Below are 23,973 nucleotides of genomic sequence, written 5' to 3'. Positions count from 1 at the left end.
TTAATTTGCTTTAATAGGATAGTATTCATCAATTACATTTATCTTTTGAATTATGATGCACAATAAAATTTTTCAAATATGCTTTACTGACAAGATTTCACCTCTTATTTTTACTCTATTAATAGTTCCTTCTTATGCACGTATTGGAATTTGAATTCATATTCAATTTGAAATAAATGATAGAAACAAACGAAAGTTTTTCGTTCAAATTATTTAGTTTATAACTTTTAATGCTTAAAGCTTACAATTTGCTTAAACATCAATCGTTGACTTTTAAAGGACGCTGTAAAACAAGGTCTCTTGACAATTGGTATACAAGTGGAAGATTTAGGTGGTGAAATTCAAGCCGTACCAATTTCTGCCTTAAAGGTATGTATAATATATATATATATATATATATATATATATATATATATATATGGTTTTTAAAAAAAAGCAATTTTAGAAAAATTGAAAAAAATTATCCTATTTTCATCCCCCTCTAACACAACTTGTAAAACAGGAAATAATCAAGAGAAAAGAAAGTATAATATACATTTCGTCGCCTCAGAGCTACACTAAGACATCTAATTCCAGGAACAACAGTAAGATGTTCTGTTGCTCTGAGGCGAAGATATTAAGAATCATATTTAAAAAACATCACAAGTTGTACATTTTAGTACAACCTATTTAATTATTGTTAGATGGATTTTTCAGCCTTCCAAACAAGAGCCAAAAATGATTTTATGTTGCTCTTTGAACCAGAGCTCATTTCGTATTGCCACGAAGCACATTGGGAGCAACACACTCATATTTCTTCATATGTTGTTAAGAAAACATTTTTGAAACATAAGACACTCTGCATCATAGTCATTGTCCTTCCTGTCACTCAAATCTCAGTAGGGGATGAAAGTAAAAATATTCTATCTGCCAATATAGCAACTACAGAATGGAAACCAAACGCAGCAAAACACTCAGGTCACAGTTTATAGCCTACCTTAAACAAATATTCTCAACTGCAATTAATACACTCACTCTAATAAATCAAAAGGAGCATTTACAAACTGTATTACAAAAACTCACATTTGTAAAAATCAGAAAAAGTGCTGTCTAATAGTAACAAACAGCACACTAGACTCATGATGCTTCCTGAGCTAACTAGTGTTCTTAATAACAACCAATAAAAAAGATCATCAGTGATAACACCTATTGTTGGAGCAGAAAAAGTTTGAGGGATGATATATCTTCGCCTCAGAATTAGAGTAAGATATCTAATCCCAGAAATAACACTAAGATATCTTACTGTTGGTCTGAGGCGTCGATGTGGCATCTTTTCTTAATTCATTTAATGTTTTTTAACAGATATCTATACAAACGTATACATGTATAATTGATTTTTACAGAAAATGAATTTAGATTTACTGACAGAAGCTGTTTTAACACAAGCTGAATTGATGGGCATTAGTGGAGATCCTAAAGGTCCAGTTGAAGGTCTTGTGTTAGAAGCCAGTTTAGATACTATTAAAGGGTAAGAAAATATTTATTTAGCAGTCTTTATTGAAGCTCTTTTGACACATGTGAACTATTTACTTAAAAATAAAAAATACCATTTTAAATTGTAAGCATTTTTTCCTATTTAAGTTCTTGAAATTATTCTGAATAATATTTGCAAATAGAATAATTCAAAAAATTACCCATTAGGGATCACTCACAAATGATGTCACACTTTGAGCGGTGATGGGGTTTATGAAATCAACAGTTTCTGACAAGGGGCAATAAGAAGTGTAATATCACTTTTTCTTTTAATAATATTTGTGTGACAAATAGCATGAAATGGGACAAGGATAGGGAGGGTGTAAGATAAAGTGGAACAAGGGGTGGAGGGGGTCGAATATGAGGGAAAAAGTGTGTCATCACTTATGAACTCCCCCTCATACATTTGGCTGCTATAATGACAAAGGTTTGATAACAATTCTCAATTCTGCCTGATTTTTTTTTTTGAATCTGTTGTATTTTATATTATCATTGTGATTTTGATTTTATAAAAGTAATTGCAGGTTTCATGCAAGCTATCGGGGGAAGTGAGTGCTTTTAAAAAGTAGATAGTTTAATTAAAAGCGGTCCTTGGTATGTTAAAGAAAATGAAGAAATTCTTAGAATTTGTGAATAAAATTCTTTTTATTTTGTCTATTTATTTCCTATTGCTGCATTAAGTTTTCCAAAAAACATCTCTGATTAAATTGTAATGATGGGGTACATTCTCTCTTATTTATTCTTTTTTTAAAAATTGAATCATATCTACACAGACTTCAGTATTGGTGTAAAATGTTTCCCTTTTGATTATTTTTTTGCAACATAATATTTATTTCATTTTATATTGTGTTGCTGACAGATGATCAATGAAGATTTTGTTTTGAATATTTATGTCAAATTTTGCTGCTTACTTTGACTTAATTTTTACTATTAGATTTTCTCTGAACATTATTTGAAAATTATTAATGCTGATGTGGATTTTAAGGGATCGAGAATAATAATAGTGACTTTTAGAAAATATTGTCCTTATTCAAAAAAAAAAAGATTCATGAGGCTGTGGTTATTGTTCTGATTGGGTTTTTAAAGATTTTATTTTGAAAGTTTTCTTTTTTCTTAACAGAGTTTATCAAAACAATTTTTTTCCCATCCGGATGAAGGTTATTAGAAGGATAGTTGGCATTATTAAAAAACTGCTACCCTTATTCTTTCAGGGATTTTTAGATACTGGTGTCCTTTTTCTAATAGAGATTTCTAGGAAATCATTTTCTTTTTCTAAGGGATAGTTTTGGGTTCTGTTGTCTGCATCAAATGGGAATTTTTAAAGACGATTATCTTTATTCTGAAGGGGATTTTAAAGAATACTGTTGACCTTTTTAAAGGAACAGTTGTCCTCCTCCTAATGTATTTATTGTCCACACTCTTTTGGCAATTTTTAAGAACCATTAAGATTTGCCTCAGCTCGGAAAAATAAACATTCCTTCATTAATGCTCATATCTATGCAGGATATTGCACAATTTAGAAAGTTAGTCATTAGAGGTTAAAATTTTGTAGGTACAATAATTAACTGTGGGTAACTCTTTTTGGTCGTAATCAGATGTTCCAAAAATGCTCTTTACATTTTTTTTCTGTGAAAATCAATATCAAAATTAATGTTTTTCATAGCAAGATATTTTCTGTGAACCATCTTTCAATCCATTTCTGTAGTTAAGTGACTATTTAATGCCATTTGACTGCAAGAAAACTCTTCATGTTACCTATTTATTATGTTATTTTAAATAATTTAAGAAATTTTTTAATCCTGAAAAAATTTGGTTTGAAGATTTCATTCAAAATTTTTTTAAGGTATTAAAATCCATTTGTTAAATAATAGGTAGGTCTGTTAAAAATCATTAAGTAACCACATACGGTTTTTCTCTAAACTGTCAATATTAATCTTTTTTAATAGTTAAAATTTTGCTTGGTGCTGTCAACCAAAACAATAGGCGGCACACCCTTTACAGTTTCAAGTTTTATAAGAAATTCACCAAGTAGTCGGATATTGCTCATGTCATTAAAGCTAATTGCATCAGAAGGTGAGGACACTCCTACAGATCAGACAACAATGAACCAACTAAGAAAGTGACTTTTTCTAACCCAGATGGAGTCTTAAAGAGAGGCTAACCACCCATTAGTTGGCTAAAAAGTGTTGAAAAAGATTTCAAAGTGATCAGGGCTGAAAGATGGAGGACCAGGGTATTTAACATGGCAAGACGGTGAAAACTTATTGAGACTGCCTTGACCTGTCTTAGGCTGTAGCATCGAAGTAAAAAAGTGGTTAAAATTAAAAGTAGACAACATCTGAGATTTTTTATAATGCTAATGTTTCATGCTTTTGTTTTCTATGTTTCAGAAAGGTTTCTACTGCTTTGATTGAAAGAGGAACATTAAAAAAGGGAGCTTTTCTTGTTGCTGGAACTTCTTGGGCAAAAGTACGTTGTTTAAACATCTAAACTTGCTACAGAAAATGTTGATTCTCCATTCTATCAATTTTCTTTTAGAAAAAATCGCTTTGTTTCTAACAGTAAAATATTCTGCAGTATTCAATGCATCTTTAATTTTTGTTGGTTTTTGATTTCTTGTTCTTTTTAGATTTGAAGCTCAGTTTTTCTTTGGTGCAGTACGTTTGAGCATAACATGATGTTTGAAAATTACTACATGTTTGAACATTGCTCTAAAACTCATTACCTTATAAGAATTGATAGCAGTTCCATTAAAGTGAAATTCGAAATATTTAGCCAGATTTTATTTTAGAAGATCTTTTCTAAAAAATCTGCTTTCTAATATCTTATTATCTTACAACTGACCCTAAAACTCCTAGTCAAAAAATTTAAAAAATACTAGGGCAAGTCAAAAGTTTTGCAGTATTGCACATATGTAATTTTCCCTATACACTATTAATGTGTGTGACTCGAGGTATGCTACCCTGCTAAGCACAAAAGTTGTATCTGCAGCTGAGCTCGAAATGAGAAATTGCTTTTGAGAGTTTTATGCCTCTGTGTACTTGATTTAGATTCCCCTTTTTCAGAATTAAAAAAAAAAACATTTCCCATTCATACAGATTACTATAAAACACTTACAAAACATTTTATAAAGAACCACCTGGTGAGTGGCGACTCAGTTTTGATAAAAAGTGCAGATGTGTCATATCCACTTAGCACAGCAGTAGGAGGTGGATGTGTTAAAATGAGTGGTTATACTATACTACATTAATAACAACTTTTGCTTTATGAGTTCTATTTATGTTAATTAGAGAGTCTTGCCCATCCAACACCTTTCACCTCGGAGCTCACCTATCTAGAACTGTTCTCCAAGCAAAAAGCCAATAATAAAGAAAAATGGTTAATACCTCCATCTCACAATTGGTACAAAGACAAAAGGCCAGGACAATCTCTTGCCCTTCCCTGTGATAGGCAGACTAACACCCTTCTGTCTCCCCTCGCCAGTGGACATCTGAAAAGTCTCACTTTCTCTGGAAGCGCCAAGATGTTCCCCATCTGCCCTAAATGCCAACAAGACCAGGCATCACCACAGCATATCTTGAGTTGCATGGGATTGAACTGGAACGACATATTTGACAGTCCACTGCTAGTGTCAGATTTCATAAGGGTCAACGGCTTCATCGATTTGGTCTGACTCCGTCAGACCAAAGGGAGATTAAAAACAACAACAACAACAACATTTATGTTAACTAACCAAAACAGCTGTAAGCTTGAAAATGACAGTGGTGTAAGTTACTCAGAAGTTCAAAATTTGACCACTGCGAGCAGGACCAATTATGTTAACTAACCAAAACAGCTGTAAAATTGAAAATGTCAGTGGTGTAAGTCATAAAGCAGACTGACAGCTTTGTTTACTCATACCAAGGCTTCACTTGATAATGTTTTATACAGGCAGTATCGTTACTCAAAAGATCAAAGGTGTTGGTTTGCTTCCAGAAAGCGCTGAACAATCGCCAAGCAAAAGTTTGTTAAATCAGATGGCATATATTTCTGCTGTAAAAAGTGATGTTTTACCGATCTTTAAAGGTTGAAAAATATCCAGTTCATTTCCAAAAAAATTACCATATGAGCTGTTGTACACTAATGTTTCACCAGTATCTAAGAACAACAACAAAAAAATGGCATGATGGCTTTGCTACCTTTTATCCTTCACGCCCACCACAAATTTTTCCGTAGTTTGACAATTACTAATAATGATGAAGACAATGTAGGTCGCTTGACCATGAATTATGAGGTCGAAAATAATATCAGGGTTGCCACGCACCTGGAAAATATGGAAAACCTGGAATTGTCAGGGAAAATGAAACACCTAAAATGGTCAGGGAATTGTCAGGAAAAGTCACAAATTATTGAAATTTCCGAAAATGTCAAGGAATCTCTCTCAATTTTTGCATCTGATGGGTGAAACTGTTGCGTAAAAATGTGGAAGTGCGGTAAATGTCGCATTCCAGATGAGCGAATTTTCGTGATAGTTGAGAGGAAAAAAATTCAAGCTCAATTTTAAGTACTAAATGTAATAAGTAAAATATTTTTTAAAAAAAATCCATACATAAATTATGAAGTTCTTATTTATATCATTGCATTTTATTTTGCTTCTTTTGGAAAAAAATCAAGCCATGTATTACTAGTATTTTTCACAAAGCACGTGTGGTCGTACTAGCATTCATTCTACTTTTTTTCTTTCGTTTTCATGAAATGAATGATGATTAAAATTTAAAGCCTTAAAATTTTAGCTTTTATAGGTTAAAAACTTTGGAAACATGCCAACATTGAAAGTGACTTTGCCAAAAATTGCTTAGTGTGTTTGAGATTTCAGTCCATATGCATCCTTCAAGTTTTTCCATCATTTCAATGGTTGGAAGTTATTTTAATTAATTCTGGATTAGAATGACTTTATATATTTATTTTTGTAAACTTGAACTATTATTGAGTTTGGCACTCTTGGCTTCTTTAAGAGGTTTTTCACCTCCAGCTCAGTCACTCCTATGCCGGGCTGATGAGTGCTAATAAGCACGAAACTAAAGTCCTTGGCTGGAATTGATTGAGCTGGCGGTGTATTTCATGTATTATTGAGTTAATCAGCAATTACATTTTTTTTTGTAAAAATACTGAGTTGTAAAAAAATAAGTATTTAATTTTTTTAGTTCTTCATTTGCTTTTAAAGCTAAGGATTTGTAAAAAATCTTTTGAAAACAAAAATGAAAGTCCATTTTAGAAGAATAGTGTAATAATTTTCTATATTTTTTTGTATTAAGAATATGAATTTTAAATTGAGTCATCATTGCAGAGAATATTAATAGCACATATTGTTATTTTTGAATCAGAATGAACTATGATTTTCATAGATCCTTGCTTGCCAAAGAAAGATGTTATGATTTTATCACAATGCAGATAATTTTTTCCCATGTTTATGTTACAGTCGAGAATAGTGGCAATGTCGATGTTTTGGAAACATCCATTGCGGTTTTGTTAAAATATTGATGTTTTGTTTTTAAATATCAATGTTTTTTAAAAATATGTTACACCACTTGTTGAGAGTGTAGTAGCAACAAGGGCTTGTTGGTCAAAAATTTGAAAGTAAAGTCTTGTAGCATTATGGACTGACGGAATGCTGTTATTCATGCTGTAATGAGGGAGGGTGACTTAAATCAAATGAGATTTCTTATAATATGCTCAGTTATGCTAGAATGGTCCCTAGTACATATCATTATGCAATAGGAAAAAGTTGCAAAGTAAGAAAAAGGGTAAGAAAAAGTTTTGAGCAATAAAAATTGCATTGAAAGGGAAACAAACTTTTGCAGAACATAATTGCAGAGATTTAAAAATGAAAGTATTAATTGGAAATATCTGGTCTTTCAAAGCATTTGTAGTTAAATTTCAAGTTTTTCTTAACTTAACCCAGATATTGATAACAATTATCGATAATTTTTTAAAGCATTTTTTGGTTAGTAAATTAGGTTTATTTACAGTGAAAATTATATTGTATTGATATTAAATAACGTAAGTTGACATACATTATCCTGGAATTTTTCCTAAAATTGACTGGAAAACCTGGAAAAGTCAGGGAATTTCATTCTAGAACTTCAGTGGCAACCATGTAATATTAATGAAGACGATCTAGCATTATCATTTTTTGACATTTTCATAGCAATAGAGAAAAGCTAAAAGTTGAAAATTTTCAGTTAAAATTGTTAATATTTTAGTACTTAAAACATTAAGAAGCTACTTAAAACTAAACTTTGTATTATTTTACAAAAATAGTTGTAAAATAAATACAAAAATAGAATGTAACTTGACACTTTTTTTCACAAATCTCATACAACAGTCAGAATGATGCTGGTGTAGGTCACTCAAAGCTGTATAATATTGGCTACATGTATATTTTTGGCCATTTTAAGTTTACAGCAAAAATTAGGCCTTTATTTTATGAAAAATATGGTGAAACCATTTCAAAATGTATAACCTAGATTTTTTACTGGTTGTTACACAAAAACTTCAATTACTCAAAAGATAACTTCGGTGACTTACACCACTTTCATTGTAGGCAGCTCATATGCTGTGCATGTGTTAAAGGTGAACGTTTGTTAAACCACATCACTGCAGAAAAAAAAAAAAAAAAAAACTGGTGTCCCGGGCGGTTTACTTCACATCCTGGAAAATGATAAATTAGACTTTAGATGAACAAAAAAGTCGAAAAATAACTAACTACGAAGGATTATTTGAGATAATTTGCCATATGTAACATAAAGACGTAAAATAATTATTGAATTAGCTTGTGAAGGTATTTACAACAATATTGAAACCAAAAGAGCTAATGAAAAGTACATGTAAATAGTGTTCATTTTTTTTTCCTGATTCAAAGTGTTTCTCCTTTCTTAAGTAACTTGAAAATATTAACATGTAGGAAATAAAATTTATCTACTCGGGTCATGTATTCATGATTTTGGTTCATAATTTAGTGACCATTTATTCATAGCATGGAAAATGAACTACCGTCTAACATACTCTAAAATATAGCCAAGGGTGTGAACCCTTTTGAATACTCGCGACACTGAGGTGGGGGAGGGGGGGGGGGAGACTTCTTTTCCAGTTTCCCAGTTAAACATCTCAGAAATCTGGCAAGCCTAGTTATGCTTGACTCTCGTAATAATCATAGCAAAGTGCTTTTGTTGCAGTGGTATGGAGGAACTGGTTGAAAGATGGTAGAACATGCTTGCCAGTAGTTTGAAGACTAGGTTTTTATAGTTAATAATGTTCATGGAAGAAATAAGTAATTTATTGCAAAACTTTTCACTCACCCTGGTAACTGATAGAAAAATTAGTATTTTTAGAACTTCCATTGAAATATCAATAGCAGGTAAAGTAGTTCAAAAAGAGCAACTCTTGTTTTTTAATTTTAAAAATTAAGTCTATAAAACTCATTTCTAACAGAATCTTGCAAAACTCTTTTACTGTTCTGGTACATTTGCAGATTTGCTTTAAGTCATGCTCTCTCTCTTTTTGCTGAAAAAACTTCATTACCATCTGAAATATTTGTTTTAACATGAATCATTGTATCGAAGCAGAATAATCCAAATAAATAAAAAATCAGGAAAAAGTGGAACTTTGTAAGATCTCATGTGAATTATTTTAATAATGTGCATAATTGCTGTCCTTCTGTCCATATCTCATGCTAGTTTTGTGACAATATGTAAAATATAATCTTTGCACTGTTATATTTGAAAGTATTCATCAATGCTAAAATGTATAAAACTTTCGCAGGAAAATGTTTTCAACAATTTCTTCTTGTTTTTGAGAGGAATCATTAGGGGACACACAACAATGATGAAATTTATTCTAGAATACTTTAGAAAACTCGTGTACTTTTTTTTAGGTTCGTGCTATGTATGATGAACATGGAAAGACGCAAAATGAGGTTTCACCTGGAATTCCCACCCAAATTATTGGTTGGAAATCGTTTCCAGCTGCTGGAGACATAATTTTAGAAGCAGAATCTGAGGTGAACAAAATTCAATAGTTTTATAGTTGTAAAATTTGTATTTAAAAAGTATTCCCATAGTGTTATTTTTTCATTTTTAGCCTACTTTCCCAGTAAAAATCAGAGAAAGAAGAAAAAAGCATGAAAGAAGGCTTAATACATCTTAAAAATATCCGAAAAACAAAAAAAAGTCAAAAATAAATAAAATAGTTAGATAAATATTGAAAAATTAAAAATTGGAAAGTAGGGTATTGAGATGGGGAAAAATGTCTGTCGGTCTGTCTGTCTGTCTGTCGGTCTGTCTGTCTGTCGGTCTGTCTGTCTGTCGGTCTGTCTGTCTGTCGGTCTGTCTGTCTGTCCCCCCCTAATAACTTTTGAATGAATAGTCCGATTCGAACAAATTTTTTTTTGTTAGAAAGATCTCGGCGAGGACATCTCATTCCCATAATTCATTTTTTGATTTGAACAATTTTTCGTTCAATTTTGAACAGTTCAAAAAAACTTAACATTAGCGCCTACGGGGAAATTCAAATCAAAAATAAATCTTGAACTTAGAAGCGAAGTGGCTTCAAACAAACTTTGTAGGGAAAAACTTTTGATAAAAAACATGTATCGAAAATATCTTTTTGATTTGAACAAGTTTTCGTTCAATTTTGAACAGTTCAAATCTCTTAACATTAGCGCCTAAGGGGAAACTGAAAGTCAATATAGATTCCGAACTAAAAGGCGGATTTACTTCAAACAAACTTTGTTGGAAATAGCTCTTGACGACCTACTCCCGACTCCGACTCCGAGAATTTAGGGGCACCTGACACCGACTCTGACTCCTGTTCCCGACAATTAATCGGACTCCGACTCCCCGACTTCGACTCTGACTTCGTAGCTTTGGCAAACATTTATACACGGAGGACAAATGACTGACTCCGATTCGTGGATATTCGACTCCGACTCTTTTATCCCAAAATGAGATTGACTCCGACTCCGACTCCGCTGCTGTGGTTTTAACTGTGAAATAATTATTGTTGGTATGATTTGTTTTTATTTTCACGCTAAAGTTTTAATTTAGGTATTTAGTTTTCGGTGAATAAACTCGAAAAATATGCGCAGACGATTTTTTTTTTTTTTTTTGACAATGAAAATTATTTCTTTAAGTTGACATTTTATTGTTTTTTTTTTATATTGGTAAGTGCATTAATTCGTTTAAAAAATTATTTTTGGCAACAGGGGAAAAAGAAACGATTTTTTTTTATATGATGTATTTATTTTAATGAACTTATTATTATTATTTTTTCGTTTTGAAAGCTGTTAAAAAAAATTTTTAATGGAAAGAAGTGTATTAGCTGCTTTGTTCAAAAGGTGCTGCTATTTTATTTGTTCGTTTTTCTTTTTTTTTCTTTTTTTGAAGAAAAGCAAGGAATATTTTATTCCTAGAAATCAGTTTAAAATATTTAAAAAACTATGTTTGAAAAAATTTGCGATTTTAGCTATTTTTGAGAATATTGATCAGGTACTAGAAAGTAGTATGGGTATACGGGAAAGTAGGCTCGTCTAGTTCTAGACGGAACTTCTTGTTAAGTTAAACATTTCTGGCAATTATGTACCCAAAACAAAACCTATTTTCTCCTGAAACTTGTGTGTCAAATTGATGTTGTATTTTTTTACTATGTTTGCTACTCCTTCCATCATTGGCTAAGAGGTTTAGTGCAGTTTCTGAATTAGTTTAAAACATGTAAACCCTCTGTTCATTTCATACTTTGAAATTTATTCAAACATTTCTGTTAGTTTCAGATTTTTAAATTTTGAAGATAATTTTCTTGCATTGTTCATAATTAAGTGGCAATAAGCCTTTGGAAACCTGCTGTAAAAAAAAAAATTCTTTGTTTCTTTATAGTGTGAACTTTATTATGATACCTTTTTTGAAGGTGTAAGATTATTATGAGATATATTTTTAAAACTAGTAAGTTACTAGTCTACCTAATGAATATTTTGGCTGAACATGTTTTCTAGAAAAGTTAATGAATTAAAAAAATAGGACCTATGTTTTTATTTTTTTATTTTTAAGTAGTTATGTGTCAATATTTTCGTGAAATATTCTACGTTTCTAAAACTGTAAAAAAGAAATTAAATTTACTAATATGTATGTGAAACTTTCTGAGTTGTAAAGCAAAAATGAAGCATTTTATTGCCTTTGGTTAAAGTTTAAAATCAATACCTTTTTGGGTTTACAATCAATGCATGAATTATACCCTTGAAGTTTTTTGAGTTCTATCACCACAACTGTATTATCATATATATATGTATGGTGAATTTTATGTACTTTGATTTAGATGTATTTTCATTTTTTACCATAGAAACATGCTCGGGAAGTTGTTAAATTTCGTGAAATGAAAAAGATGGAAGAAAAAATGCTGTTTGATAAAAAGATAATTGATAAAAAGTTAGAAAAACATTTAGAACAATATCGAGCAGAAAGACAAGCCCGTTTACTCAAAGGAAGATACCGCAGGGAAAGAAAAGCCTACAGAGAAAAAGAAAGCATTATTGATACAAGCCCATGCCTTGCTTTTATTTTAAAAGGTGAGCCAAATTGGTAATAACTCTATGGGTTCTTCTCACGAAAGTAGTACTAATCATTTGGAACACTTTTGAATTTGTTTCATCAATTTTAATAATTTCCATCTACTAATAATTTAAAAAAATGTATTCCCCATTTACGTATATGGTTTATTCCACCACTGAATCTACATTTCTGTATAATGCAGAATCAATGGTTTTTGCCAAAGTAATCTATTAAGGTTTTCAAAGTATTTTGACCACCCTGTGTAAGAGTAAATAAGTCTCTAAAACAGTTGTTCTAATTACTAAGAAAAATTACAATAACATATAAAACATAAAATTAAAAAATGATTTTAAAACTTTATCTTCAATTTCTAGAGAACATTTATTTATTTAATCATTAATATAAATGTAACAGAGAGAGACATTCAACAGTTCAAATTTACTATCAGAAAAAAAAAAAAAAAAAGAATTACTCTGCTTATTTGTTGACTGTAGTATTCAAACTAGCAAAATATGCATGGAAGTTATTCTACTTAGCCTTCTCAAAAATATTACCAGATTCAGTGTATATAGTTGAAGTCTTATTCAGATAACCCCAGCTCAAAGGCTTCATACTCTTCAAGTAGATTTTTTAAGTAGTTGGCAGAATTTAAGTTATTTATCAATACTAGAAACCTTTTTTCAGTTTTTATGAAGCTGTTAATGCTTTTTTAAGTTAAAGTATTTTTGTCTTTATCCAATTTTAAGAGCAATAAACATCACTGCAAACCATTACTTCAATATCCTGTTCTTAAAGAAATACTTTTTTATATTCTTGTATTAATAATTGCTCATTGCTGTCCTTTGAAAATAACTTTTATAAATGTTTCAATAAATAAGCAAAATGCCATGTTTGCAATGTACAAGTGATATTTCAATACATTAAAAAAATAAATCAAAGAAATTGTGGGGGCCTGAAACCAGGAGACTCCATAGCACCTACAGCCTTGAAATTTTGTATAAAATTCCTTTGAGCCCTGGGGATTTGCACCTGGAGTTTCTTATTTAAACTTCGAATTAGTTTTTTGTATTTAGTTTTTTAAGCTAAAATTTCACGTAAATTACCTACTAAAGGGAGGAAATATTTCCCAAGCCTCTTAACATTTGACATCGTTTGAAGGGGATTTTTTTTCTTCATCAAATGAAGCTTGTTGCAATTTTCTTAATTAATTAGAACAGCAGATATAAGGGTTTCAATTTCAGCAAAAAGTTCTAAGTGCAAACCAATTCAAGCCTGGAGTTAAAGAGCACAATATATTACTGGAGACCACAAAGTTGAAAGCGATTTTTCAAGCGTCCAAAACTGCTGTTTTGCAATGCTCAGGAGCCCCATAGCACCTATAGCTGTGCAAGTTGGTACAAGTTAGTTCAGAGCCCGGGAAAGGGGTGCTCTTCAAAGCACTTTACTTTTCTTTTTTAATACCTTGGTTATGGATAATTCTATCAAGTTTTTTTTTGTCTTTGGGTGGGAGCGGAATGGTATTCTAATTATGAGTTTTCTACTTAAATTCCATTTTCTACAGGAGGGAGATTAGTATTTTCATTTTGCTTGAAACAGAACTTGTAACGCATTTTTTAATCTGTAAAAATAAAAAAAGATTGTGCAGCAATTTTTGGGGGTTGGCGAGTGCCTGCGAGCAGGGGCAGAGCCCCCTAGTTAATATATATATGAGGGATATGATTAAAAGTACTGATACTGATAGTTTTACATTTGCTTAACATAAATGTATGCTTATGTGTTGTGTTTTGTTTTTTATTTTAGGCGACGTACATGGATCTGTTGAAGCCATTTTAGATGTTGTCAAAACATATAAATCTCATGATGCCTGTCGTCTTGATGTCATACAAAGTGGAGTTGGTCATGTTACGGAGAATGATATTGAGATGGCTGATGTTTTTGAAGGTTTGATTTGTAAATATCTGACTTTTTTCCCTGAACAATGCATAAGATTAAAATTATTTTCACCATTTATTTGAATTTTCAGGGGTCATTTATGCTTTTAATGTGAATGTGCTACCTGAAGCGAAAAAAATGGCTGAAGAAGCTAAAATTCCAATTAAGCATTTTAATATAATCTACCGTCTCATAGCGGATATGAAAACTGAAATAAGCAGTAGGTTACCATTTGTACAAGAGGAAGATATATTAGGTAATTGTCTATTTCAAATATTTGTGTAGTTTTATTTATGTGTTTAAGAGTATTACTATCATATTTCATCACATGGGGTGAGGATAATTCAAATCTTCCTCATTTTGTTTTAGCATCTTATGATTTCCAATGTATAGCAATAAACACATGTTTCATTTTTGTACTAGTTGTAGTTTGTAGTGTGTTATACCTACTCCCTAAGTGGATAATTGGAAATAATTTTAAACTTCAAATAGTTTCTGAATTGTATATAAAGATAAAGATTATTTGTTAAAACCCAAAATCCTATCTGAGAGACAAATGATCTTGGTAAAAAGTCAGAAAAAAAAAAAAAAAAAAAAAAAAAAACTCTTTAAGACCAAGTGGAGAGGGGGTACAAATTCTTCTTCATTTTGTTTTAGCATCTATGATTTCTAAATTATAGCAATAATCTTTTGTCTCATTTCTGAAATATTTGTAGTTTGTAGGATGTAATACCTACTGAAGAATTGCAAAGGGGAGTCAGACAACACATGATTCAGTTGTTTAAATTTATCAACATGAAAGATGATAATGCGTTAAATTTTTGCACAGAAAGCAGGACAATGGGTTATTGCTTTAAGCTTTTCAAATCTCATGCTAACCTGGAAATTAGGAAATTTTACTATTATAGTGGGGTTGTGGGCACTTGGAACAGTTTACTGGAGGAGGTTGTAATGAGTAAGGGGGGAAGGCTTTGAGGCCATTGATCTTCATTGGGGACTAATAAACTGACTAGAACCAGCCTAGCTGTGCTCAGAGCCTGCTGCTGGTCATCAGACATGTATTTGCGAAAAATTCCATAATAGTGGATTGCTTGCTCAATGTATTTTGGGAACACTTTTATAACTCTTTTTTTCCTTCCTTGTCTGCCGTGTTTTACATTTATTTATAAATTTGTTACTGTCTGAAATGTGAAAATTTCTTTGTGTCATTTAATTTAATTATCCATTGCGCAATCTTTTTTTTTTTTTTTGTAATGGCAACAACAAAAGAAATAAGAGTAGTTGATAAAGGAATGTTGTTCTCGCCCATTGTTGGCGATAAATATTATTTTATATTTTTAGATCAATAATTGTTCTTACTTAATTTATTTATTATTTTTTCAAAAATTTTCTCAGAAAAATATTTGCAAAAGCTGATAAATATTATTTTATTATCCGTGGAAATTATTCGATCAAGCAAACATCTTCAGCATTGCGTCTGTGGGGCAACATTTGGATCTATGGGAGGTTTTATTTGTATTAGCGAGGTATTCGTTAAATCCGTTACCAGGCCGAGGACTGCTGATGGCCTTTGAAAAAAGTGAGAAAGGTGACAAATTTGAAAATAAAGGTGACTAAAAGGTGACAAAAAAGTAACTAAAAGGTGACCAAAAGCAATTCGTTAAGAACTCAAGAAACAGAAAAGGAAAAACCCTTTTTACTGACTTTTACCAAAATAGCCTATATGCTTTTTGTAAAGATTTCTACAGTTTCACTTTCAATAGATGTTTTAATTGTTTTCCATTTTCTTAGTTTCTTCTTCACAATCCTTTCTTTTTTGCTGTTCTTTTTGCTTCTGTTTGGATTTCAAATCCTTTTTCCTTTTACCATAGGCGGATTTACGGGGGTGCCAGGGGGTGCGCCGCACCCCCAAAATTTTTGGTTCGGTTTTGAAAAAAATTAGTTTAGTATATTTCACTCAGAAACGCAGTTGAGGGAAAAAATCATAGCTGCTATACTAGTATATTTACTTGAATCCAGTATATCACCACACGTCGCTAGTACAAGAAAAACATAACTGTACTCATATTAAGAATTAAAGTAATTTTATCCATTTGGGAAAAAAAACTTAAATAATTTTATGCAAATAAAGACACTTCTCAAACAATTTATTGTTCAATGCTGTGTTATTGTATAGAATAATTGCATGTTCTGTAATTGGGTATTTATTCGTATATCAATACCAATTCTTCTATTTTGAAACAACAATGGCTAATAAAGTCCAAAAAAAAAAAAAAAAAAACATGGCTATTGCAAGAAACTTCAAAAATTTTTGAAAGAGGACTCCCGGACATTTTGCATCAGTGGTGCATCCAGGGGGGAGGAGGCACAAGACTGGTGATCCTCCCCACAAAATGCTGAGTGGATGTTTTTAAAAATATATTCTTTATTATTGAAGAGAAGAAAAGATCTCATTTTGAGAAAACGCAGTTATTTTACGGAAAAAAAAGAATGTTGAGAACAAATCTTAATTTCTTTCAAAAACAAATATTGACATTTAAATTTTTCAACAGCTTCAGATTATAGGCAGCGAATTGTGTGCTTCCTCCCCCCTCCTTGCACAATCCTCTTTCTTTCATATCTCCCCCTCCCATTTTTTTTCATTTTTTCTATTTCGTTTTCATTTTTTCTATTAGTCCTCAAAATTTTTCTTCTCCAAAACCCTTTCTCCAGCCAAAGTTATTACAGAGTACCTCAAATTTCGTTTCTTGGGCTTCACTTTCGCAAAAATTCCAAGGAAGATCTTCTAATCACCTAAATACATAGAAAATTGTTTAAAATTGCGTTTTTGGAGCTTCAGTTTTGAAAAACTGCAGTGTCCCTAACGTTACCAAATATGGTCTTACACTCATGTGTTTAAGACTTTAATTTTGAAAAATATTCGAACAAGGGCCTCCGACCCCTTTACTCTAATATCGTCAAAAAGTGTTAATATTTTGGTTTTGAAAACTATTTCGAAATATTTAAGTGGGAGAATCCTTTTTTTTTAATACCATGGAGTATTGCAGAAAAACTTCATTTTTAGGACTTCAATTTCGAAATTTTTCCAGGGGAGAGCTCCAGAACACCCGGTCCAGCATCAAAAATTGTCCTCCGTAACATTTTTGGAACTTCAATTATGAAAAGTAAAAGAGGTGGGGTGGGGGAGGGGAGGGGATATGTATTTCTATCTGCTTTTCAAAAAATCGATTGGAGACAGTCTATGAGTCTCATTCCTTTCCCAAACTATAAATATGGACTAAAATCACATTTATAAGACTAAAATTTCTAAAAACAGCCTTGGAGCCACACATACCTTTCTTGCCCCTAAAATATCATCAAGAACTGTAAAACTGTGTTTTCAAAACTACTATTTCAAATTTTTTCTGGGGCGTGAATCCCATTCCAAAACAGTAGCTGGATTCACCCATTGCTTCTAATATCGACTTTCGTTTAAGACTTTTTCTGCAGTTTGAAATGTTAAGAATTGCCCATCCCCTAATCTTACTAAATACCGTTTACATCGCGTTTTTTAGACTTTAAAGTGTGTCCCGCCCTAAAATTATTTTCTGATTTCGCCACTGCCTTGTTATTCCAGGAATGTCCCCCCCCCAGTTTCCTGTTATTCTTGCACCCCCAAATATTTTGGCCTAAATCCGCCTATGCCTTTTACACTTCTCCATGTATGTTGTTTAATTTGCGTGTGCTTGCTGTGCACATTTAATCATTTCTGGACCAATTGGTAAAGAAAGCAAATGAGGATATTCTTTTACAGCGTCTTTAACTATAAGTATGCTGCTTAAAAATCTTTCAATCCTTGCTGTTTTATTTTCATTTTCACCAAAAAGGTGCTTTGAAATGGAAAATAGTCTTTAAATGTCAGCATTACCATGTGATAATGCAAGTGAAGCTTTTATCACCTTAGAAACATTAGGAAACTTTAGATCATTGGAAGTTGAGTCCTTTTTGGAAATGAGCAGCTGCCAGTAGATATCAATGGTTTTGTTTTCGGATGCTTCATCATCTTTTTCCAGCTGCAAAAGTTTCTATTCATCTTGCAACCTATCGAATGGAACATTAAGAGGCATGATTTTGGCAACCTTTATCAAATCCTTACAGCTTCTAGCTTTACTTCTCTCTTTTGGATCCAAAAATTTAAAACTTTTCAGTAACCCGTTTGATATGGAACTTTTTTCTATTACATACTTGCATGCAGTCACACAATGCTTTTTAACAGCTCTTAAAAACATAACCTTTTCATTTTCTTTCAGTTTTGACAGTTCATCTCTCACCTTCCCCACTAACAACGAGATCTTCAAAGGTAGTCTGTTACCAATTGCAAACAGTTCATCCGTGTCTACGTTTGAAAAAAAACTTTCTTTATAGCAGACGCTTTTATAACCCGAGCCATAAAAGTCTGAACAATGGTCTCTATTTCTTGGTACAATTTATGTATCATAGGCGCTTGGCATTGAAAGCGTTTCGTGAACTGCATAAACAAATCAGCAGATGAAATGATAAAATGCAGTTGCAGTTCAGCTTTTATAGAAGGTCTTTTAAAAACATTTACAACAGCTTTATATGACCTGCATTGCATAGCTGAATTCTTTTTTAAAGGCACATGTTTAAAAAAATAATACTGAAGAGCATCCCACTGTTCCAGTAGTCTGTTTGCTGCAGGTCCAAGAGTAAGCCAATGGGTAGTTGTGTGTTTCAGGAACTTGCGATGAGGTGTATTTAGTTGAGCTTGCACATCTTCGAAGTCTTCCTAACGGGAAGGCCAACCATCAAAATAGCTATAAGTACTAAGTTCAGATGCTTCTTCACCTAAATACTGCAATGCTTTGACATATGCATTATGCATTGTATTAATACTGCGAGTACCAATATTTATTAGGCTTTTTTCTCATGTCTCAAGGATAATAGGACTCGACCGATGCATCGGCGCCGATGGTTCAACAATTTAGCCATCGGCATCGGCGGCCGATGCTAACTTGCAGGAAACATTGGCCCATCGGCCTTAAAAAACATCGAAAAGCCGATGGAATTGGCCGATGTTTTTGAAAAAGAAAGGACCTTTGCTGTTTTATTTTTTAGTACAAAGTAAAGGGAGTTATTGTTATTATATAAAATTGTTTACATAAATTTCAGTATGAATTTCTATTTTAGTCACCTCTAAAAGAGTTTTTAATACTGCATTCAGGTACCAAACAAGTTAATTATTGCGTTGTTTCTTGCAGCTGGATGTACGTATGCATCTCTCCTAAGTCATAACTCAAAAATCGTAAGCTGTAGAAGGATAAATTTTCGCATGTGGGGTGTGCGTACGTTCCAGTTGTGCACTTCCCTTTTTGTTTTCGCTCGGGTGTTCTGAAAAGCCTGTTTACTCATTTTTTGTGGCTATTTATTACTTATTTCAATGCAAAACTAATATAGCGTCTCAGACCATGGAAACAAATATGAGATGGCGAAACCGGTTTTTTAATCATTTTATTAGATTTCCTTTGAACCGACGGCAATTTGTAATTTTTCGGTATTTGGTATATGAATCACAGTTATGCAGTCTTTTTTCTGTATCGCTTCGGCGGAGTTACAAGTTTGGGGCCCATCGAAATACATTTTGGCGCCCTATTTCTCTATCACAGAAGTTGTAAAACATTTATCATGAGCATTTTTGTAACTCCTACGGTGCCCCTATGGTTATGGGGCCTCTTGCGCAATTGCAACATTTGCTATATTTTAATTCCGCCCCTGCACGTCAAAACAAACTCGGGTGCAAGTTTTAAAAGGGTTTTTCTGCTGAATGTTTATGATTATTATGAACTCTATTTTTTACGACTATTTTTTGAATTTCCGAGAACATTTGCGTGCCCCTCCTTCCACTCCCTATATTTCTGAAATTAAACTCTTGTTGTACTTCTAAGTTGTTTAAAACTAACACCGTTCATAAAATTAAAGATTTTTTTTTTCAAACTTTATCTATTGTTTAGAAAGAATTTGGAGCATTAATGTAAGAAATTGATTAAAGACGTTTTCAATGGTGACATAATTCGGAAATCAAAGGGACTTCTGAATTTTTTCTTCGGAAGTGCTGAAGTAGATTCAGAAACTCTTCCGAGGCGTTGGGGGTAGCGGTTCTGTATTAAAAAAATGAGGCCGAGGTTGGGGCCGAAGTGTGAGTTACTCCAAAATCAGAGAGTGATCCCCTAACCCTACCTCGTCGTTTCAAGCATTTTTTAAATATTTAGCGATTATTTATTTTGGTCAAGAAGTGTCATTTCGCATATTTCTCATGCTTTTTTCACTTATATTTCGTAATGCGCCGTCTTTTTTGCATCATTAATAGCAATCGATTTTTTTCTGTTGTAACTATTTTTATGTATTTATATAAAATCAATGAATAAGTTATTTTAGTTTTTTTATTAAAAGTTTCAAGGATTTTCTATTATGCAATTTTTTTAAACTTCAGAAAATTGTTAAATTGAAAAAATTAATTTGAACTTGTTTGTAAAGCTTCATAAAAGATTAAACAATCCAACTGCTCAATATTATGCAAACATCAGATCACGTAGTATATGTATTCAGTTATTAAATTGGTGTAAATATTGAGTTTTTTTTATTGTAGCTGCATTTTAAGAATCTCGCTCTTTTCATGGCTACTTCTTTTTCCAGCAAAATTTATGTCACTGTTATAGGTTTTTTTTTGAAAAATGCAAACTTTTCTATTCATAAATTTTAAATAAGTATAAAAATATTCCTGTTTCATAGTTTTATTCTTATTTTTTTTTGAATGATTAAACAACATAATTTAATGTTTTTTAGTTATGTTTAATGTACCTAAATCCATACATTATTACAATATTACTGAAATCTTAGCTATATGTTCAATTAAAAAAAAGACAAATCAATTGGTTATTAAACAGTCTCTCTTTTTTTTTTTTTTTTTGCTGTTGTTCTTTCTTTTTAATCATAGCAGTCAAAAAAGGAGAAGCACAACTACACCCTATACAGATTGTACGTAGTACGATCCAAAAGTTCTAGGACCAGCTGTATAAACCTTACCCAGAATAGTTCACATTACCGAAGCACATCCACCTTCAAAAGGTCGTCTTGTGACTGTGTACTTCTGCCAGTGTTCATATAACTTTTGGAAACACTCCTGGAAACCATTTTTCGCTACCTTCTATGATGCATCTTTATCTTCTCCTCACGGAAGAAAGCGGCGCGCATTTTTTTTTTGCTGGGAACAGGTAAAAATCACACGGAACTAAGTCCGACGAAACGTTATGTTATTTGTTTGTCATATCAGAGTATTGACCAATTGAAACGTGCATCCTCAACATGAAAGTCGCCTTCTTCCCCACGATGAAGTTAAAAGCAGCAGCGCAAGAGGCCTTACAGGAGGTTACGAAAAATGTCTTCCAGGAGTACTTCTAAAAGCTATACGAACATTGGCAGAAGTGCATAGTCGTTCAAGGTGACTATTTTGTAGATAGATGTGCTGCAGCAATGTGAACTATTCAGGGTAAGGTTTTATAGAATTTGTCCTCGAACTTTTAGATCATACTACCTACATACGTATGAGTTTTCAACTTACTATTTCATAACGTTTTTGAGGGACGCAAGTTTACGCGCATAAAGACATCATAAGAGTATATGTATAAATATGGTGATCGTAAAATAGAAATTTAAGTCGAAATCTAATTTTTTTTTGTGTTTACAATCCCTTATTCGTATAAAGGAAGTAAAGTAATATGAATCAATGATACTTAAAATCCCTGACAATCTCATCAATTTATTTCTGTTTGATTTTTTTTTTTGCCATCGGCCATCTTTGAACAATCGGCATCGGCCCATCGGCCAAAAAATGCCATCGGTCGAGCCCTAAAGGATAATAGTGTCAAACACCTAAAAACCTTTTTATTAACATAAGAACCATCTAAGGAAAGCATGAGACATTTATTCATGGATAATTACTCTCCGTAAGTGCTTCACATAGCTTCTCAATCGAAATTTCACCAACTGCCTTGCCCAAGAAATAATTTTGAGATGCCTTGTTGTGATGCAACATTGGCTTTCAGACCAATATTTTATTATTCGTTACAGTTCTTTTGTCTTTGACATTGGTAGTTTCATCACAGCTCAAAGTATAATAGGATAAACACGCTTCTTTTAGCATACATTCCCGAAAATAAGGAGCAAGTCCATCTGCAGAAGGGATAGAAAGACTGGTTCTGCTCATAGGGTGCAATTGCAAGCTATAAAAAAATTCCCTGATTTCTTGGTAGCATAGCTATTTTTCTTAAACAACAAGGTGGGGGGGGGGGCATATTTAAGGCTATTTTTTTAATTAATTTCACTTTTAAAGCTCTCCTTCAGATACTTTTCAAAGATTTAATTATTTAAAAAAAAAATTCCTAAGACACATTTCAAGAAAGGTGACAAAAGTTGCAAAAGGTGACTAAAAGTAACCAAATTTTCAAAAGGTGACTAAAGGTGAGAAAGGTGACCGACTCCTCGGCCTGTGTTACCTGTTTAAGTGGGGCAGACAGTACGTGCTTTTCCCCACATTCCTGATCATGTTTTCTGCAAGATATTCATGCAGTGCTATAAATACATGCAACATTATTTATCTAAATATCTCATTGCAACTTGAAAAAATATTCATTCTATTTTGTTCTCTCTAGGAGAAGCAACTGTTTTACAAGAATTTTTAATAAATGATGGTAAAAAGAAAGTTCCAGTTGCTGGATCTAAATGTACAAAAGGCATAATTAAAAAGAATAGTCTGTGCAAAGTAATTAGATCTGAAAAAGTCATATATAATGGTAAGAGTATATTGCTTTATATTTTTAAAAAATTAAAAAACTCCTAATTTCAATGTATATGCTTAAGAGAAATGTAATTTATTACCTTAATGGCCATTGGCTAAGCAAACTAAAGATGTAATTTAGTGGATGCTTTATGATAACTACTCATACATAAATATAAAAAGATTTTTTTCTTCATAAAAAGGTTGATTACAAGCCTTATAACGAAAACTACAGGAGTTCAGTTTCAGAACGAAATTTGTAGAGATGTGTTTTAAGGTTGCAGTGAGCTTTTTCCTTGATTTATATATTTTTTTTCCCCTGGAGAAATATTTTTTCATGCATTTTTTTTTCCAGTTGCAAATTTTGTGCAACCATTAAATGAGCAGTTAAAAATGCAAATTTTCAAATTACATTTACAAGGTAAAAACATTACCTTTAGTGAAGAAACTATAAAAAATGTATTAACAGCTCATTAAATGCACAAAATTCCAACTAGTGTCATTTAAATAATGTAGAATATAATTAAAGATAAATATTTTATATTAAACTTTATTATAAATTCTTTTTGTCTTGTAAAACTTTAATTCTATCTTGTAGGATCGATAGTCTCTTTAAAGCATGAAAAGTCAGATGTGGAATCCATAAAGAAAGACGTAGACTGTGGAATAATGGTAGAAAATAAGGACATTTCATTTCAACCTGGTGATACCATAGTCAGTTATAATCCAAAAAGTGTAGCACAAGTAACAGACTGGAATCCACCTGGATTTTAATAATGTATATTTTTAACAACATTGTAAATATATAAATTATTCAACAATATTTTTTAAAATATAAATGTCGATATAGCATTCAAAGCATTAAAAATCAAAAGAAAATTGTGCTTGTAGTTTATTAGTCCATTATAATCCAAAGGGTAGCACAAGTAGCAAAACAGGATTCTCCTGGATTTAAATGGTGTACATTTTTGATAACATTGTAAATATATAAATTATTTATAAATATTTTTAAAAAGATCAATGTAAAATTTAAATATGGGTCGATTTGTATGGATAGTTTTGTATTGCATAGTATATCTTATTTATACTCATGCAGTATAAATAAGACTAAAATGCGCTATA

General features: G+C 31.9%; 1 protein-coding gene across 1 annotated transcript in view; it reads left to right on the top strand.

Moving 5' to 3' along the window:
• The window catches only part of LOC129225986 (translation initiation factor IF-2, mitochondrial-like), a 43,516-nt gene extending 19,813 nt beyond the window's left edge, over positions 1-23,703 (top strand). The window contains exons 9-17 of the mRNA XM_054860559.1: positions 280-369; positions 1,383-1,507; positions 3,903-3,981; positions 9,425-9,550; positions 11,881-12,106; positions 13,890-14,030; positions 14,113-14,277; positions 22,727-22,867; positions 23,450-23,703. Coding sequence (XP_054716534.1) covers positions 280-369; positions 1,383-1,507; positions 3,903-3,981; positions 9,425-9,550; positions 11,881-12,106; positions 13,890-14,030; positions 14,113-14,277; positions 22,727-22,867; positions 23,450-23,625 — 1,269 coding nt within the window. The 3' untranslated portion in view covers positions 23,626-23,703. The remainder of the gene's footprint in view (positions 1-279; positions 370-1,382; positions 1,508-3,902; positions 3,982-9,424; positions 9,551-11,880; positions 12,107-13,889; positions 14,031-14,112; positions 14,278-22,726; positions 22,868-23,449) is intronic.
• The last annotated feature ends 270 nt before the right edge of the window (positions 23,704-23,973 follow it).

This window comes from Uloborus diversus, chromosome 7, assembly GCF_026930045.1.
Source record: "Uloborus diversus isolate 005 chromosome 7, Udiv.v.3.1, whole genome shotgun sequence".
In the NCBI taxonomy this organism is placed as follows: domain Eukaryota; kingdom Metazoa; phylum Arthropoda; class Arachnida; order Araneae; family Uloboridae; genus Uloborus; species Uloborus diversus.
Note: the sequence above shows the minus strand (reverse complement) of the source record. Positions and strands in the feature narration are given on the sequence as shown.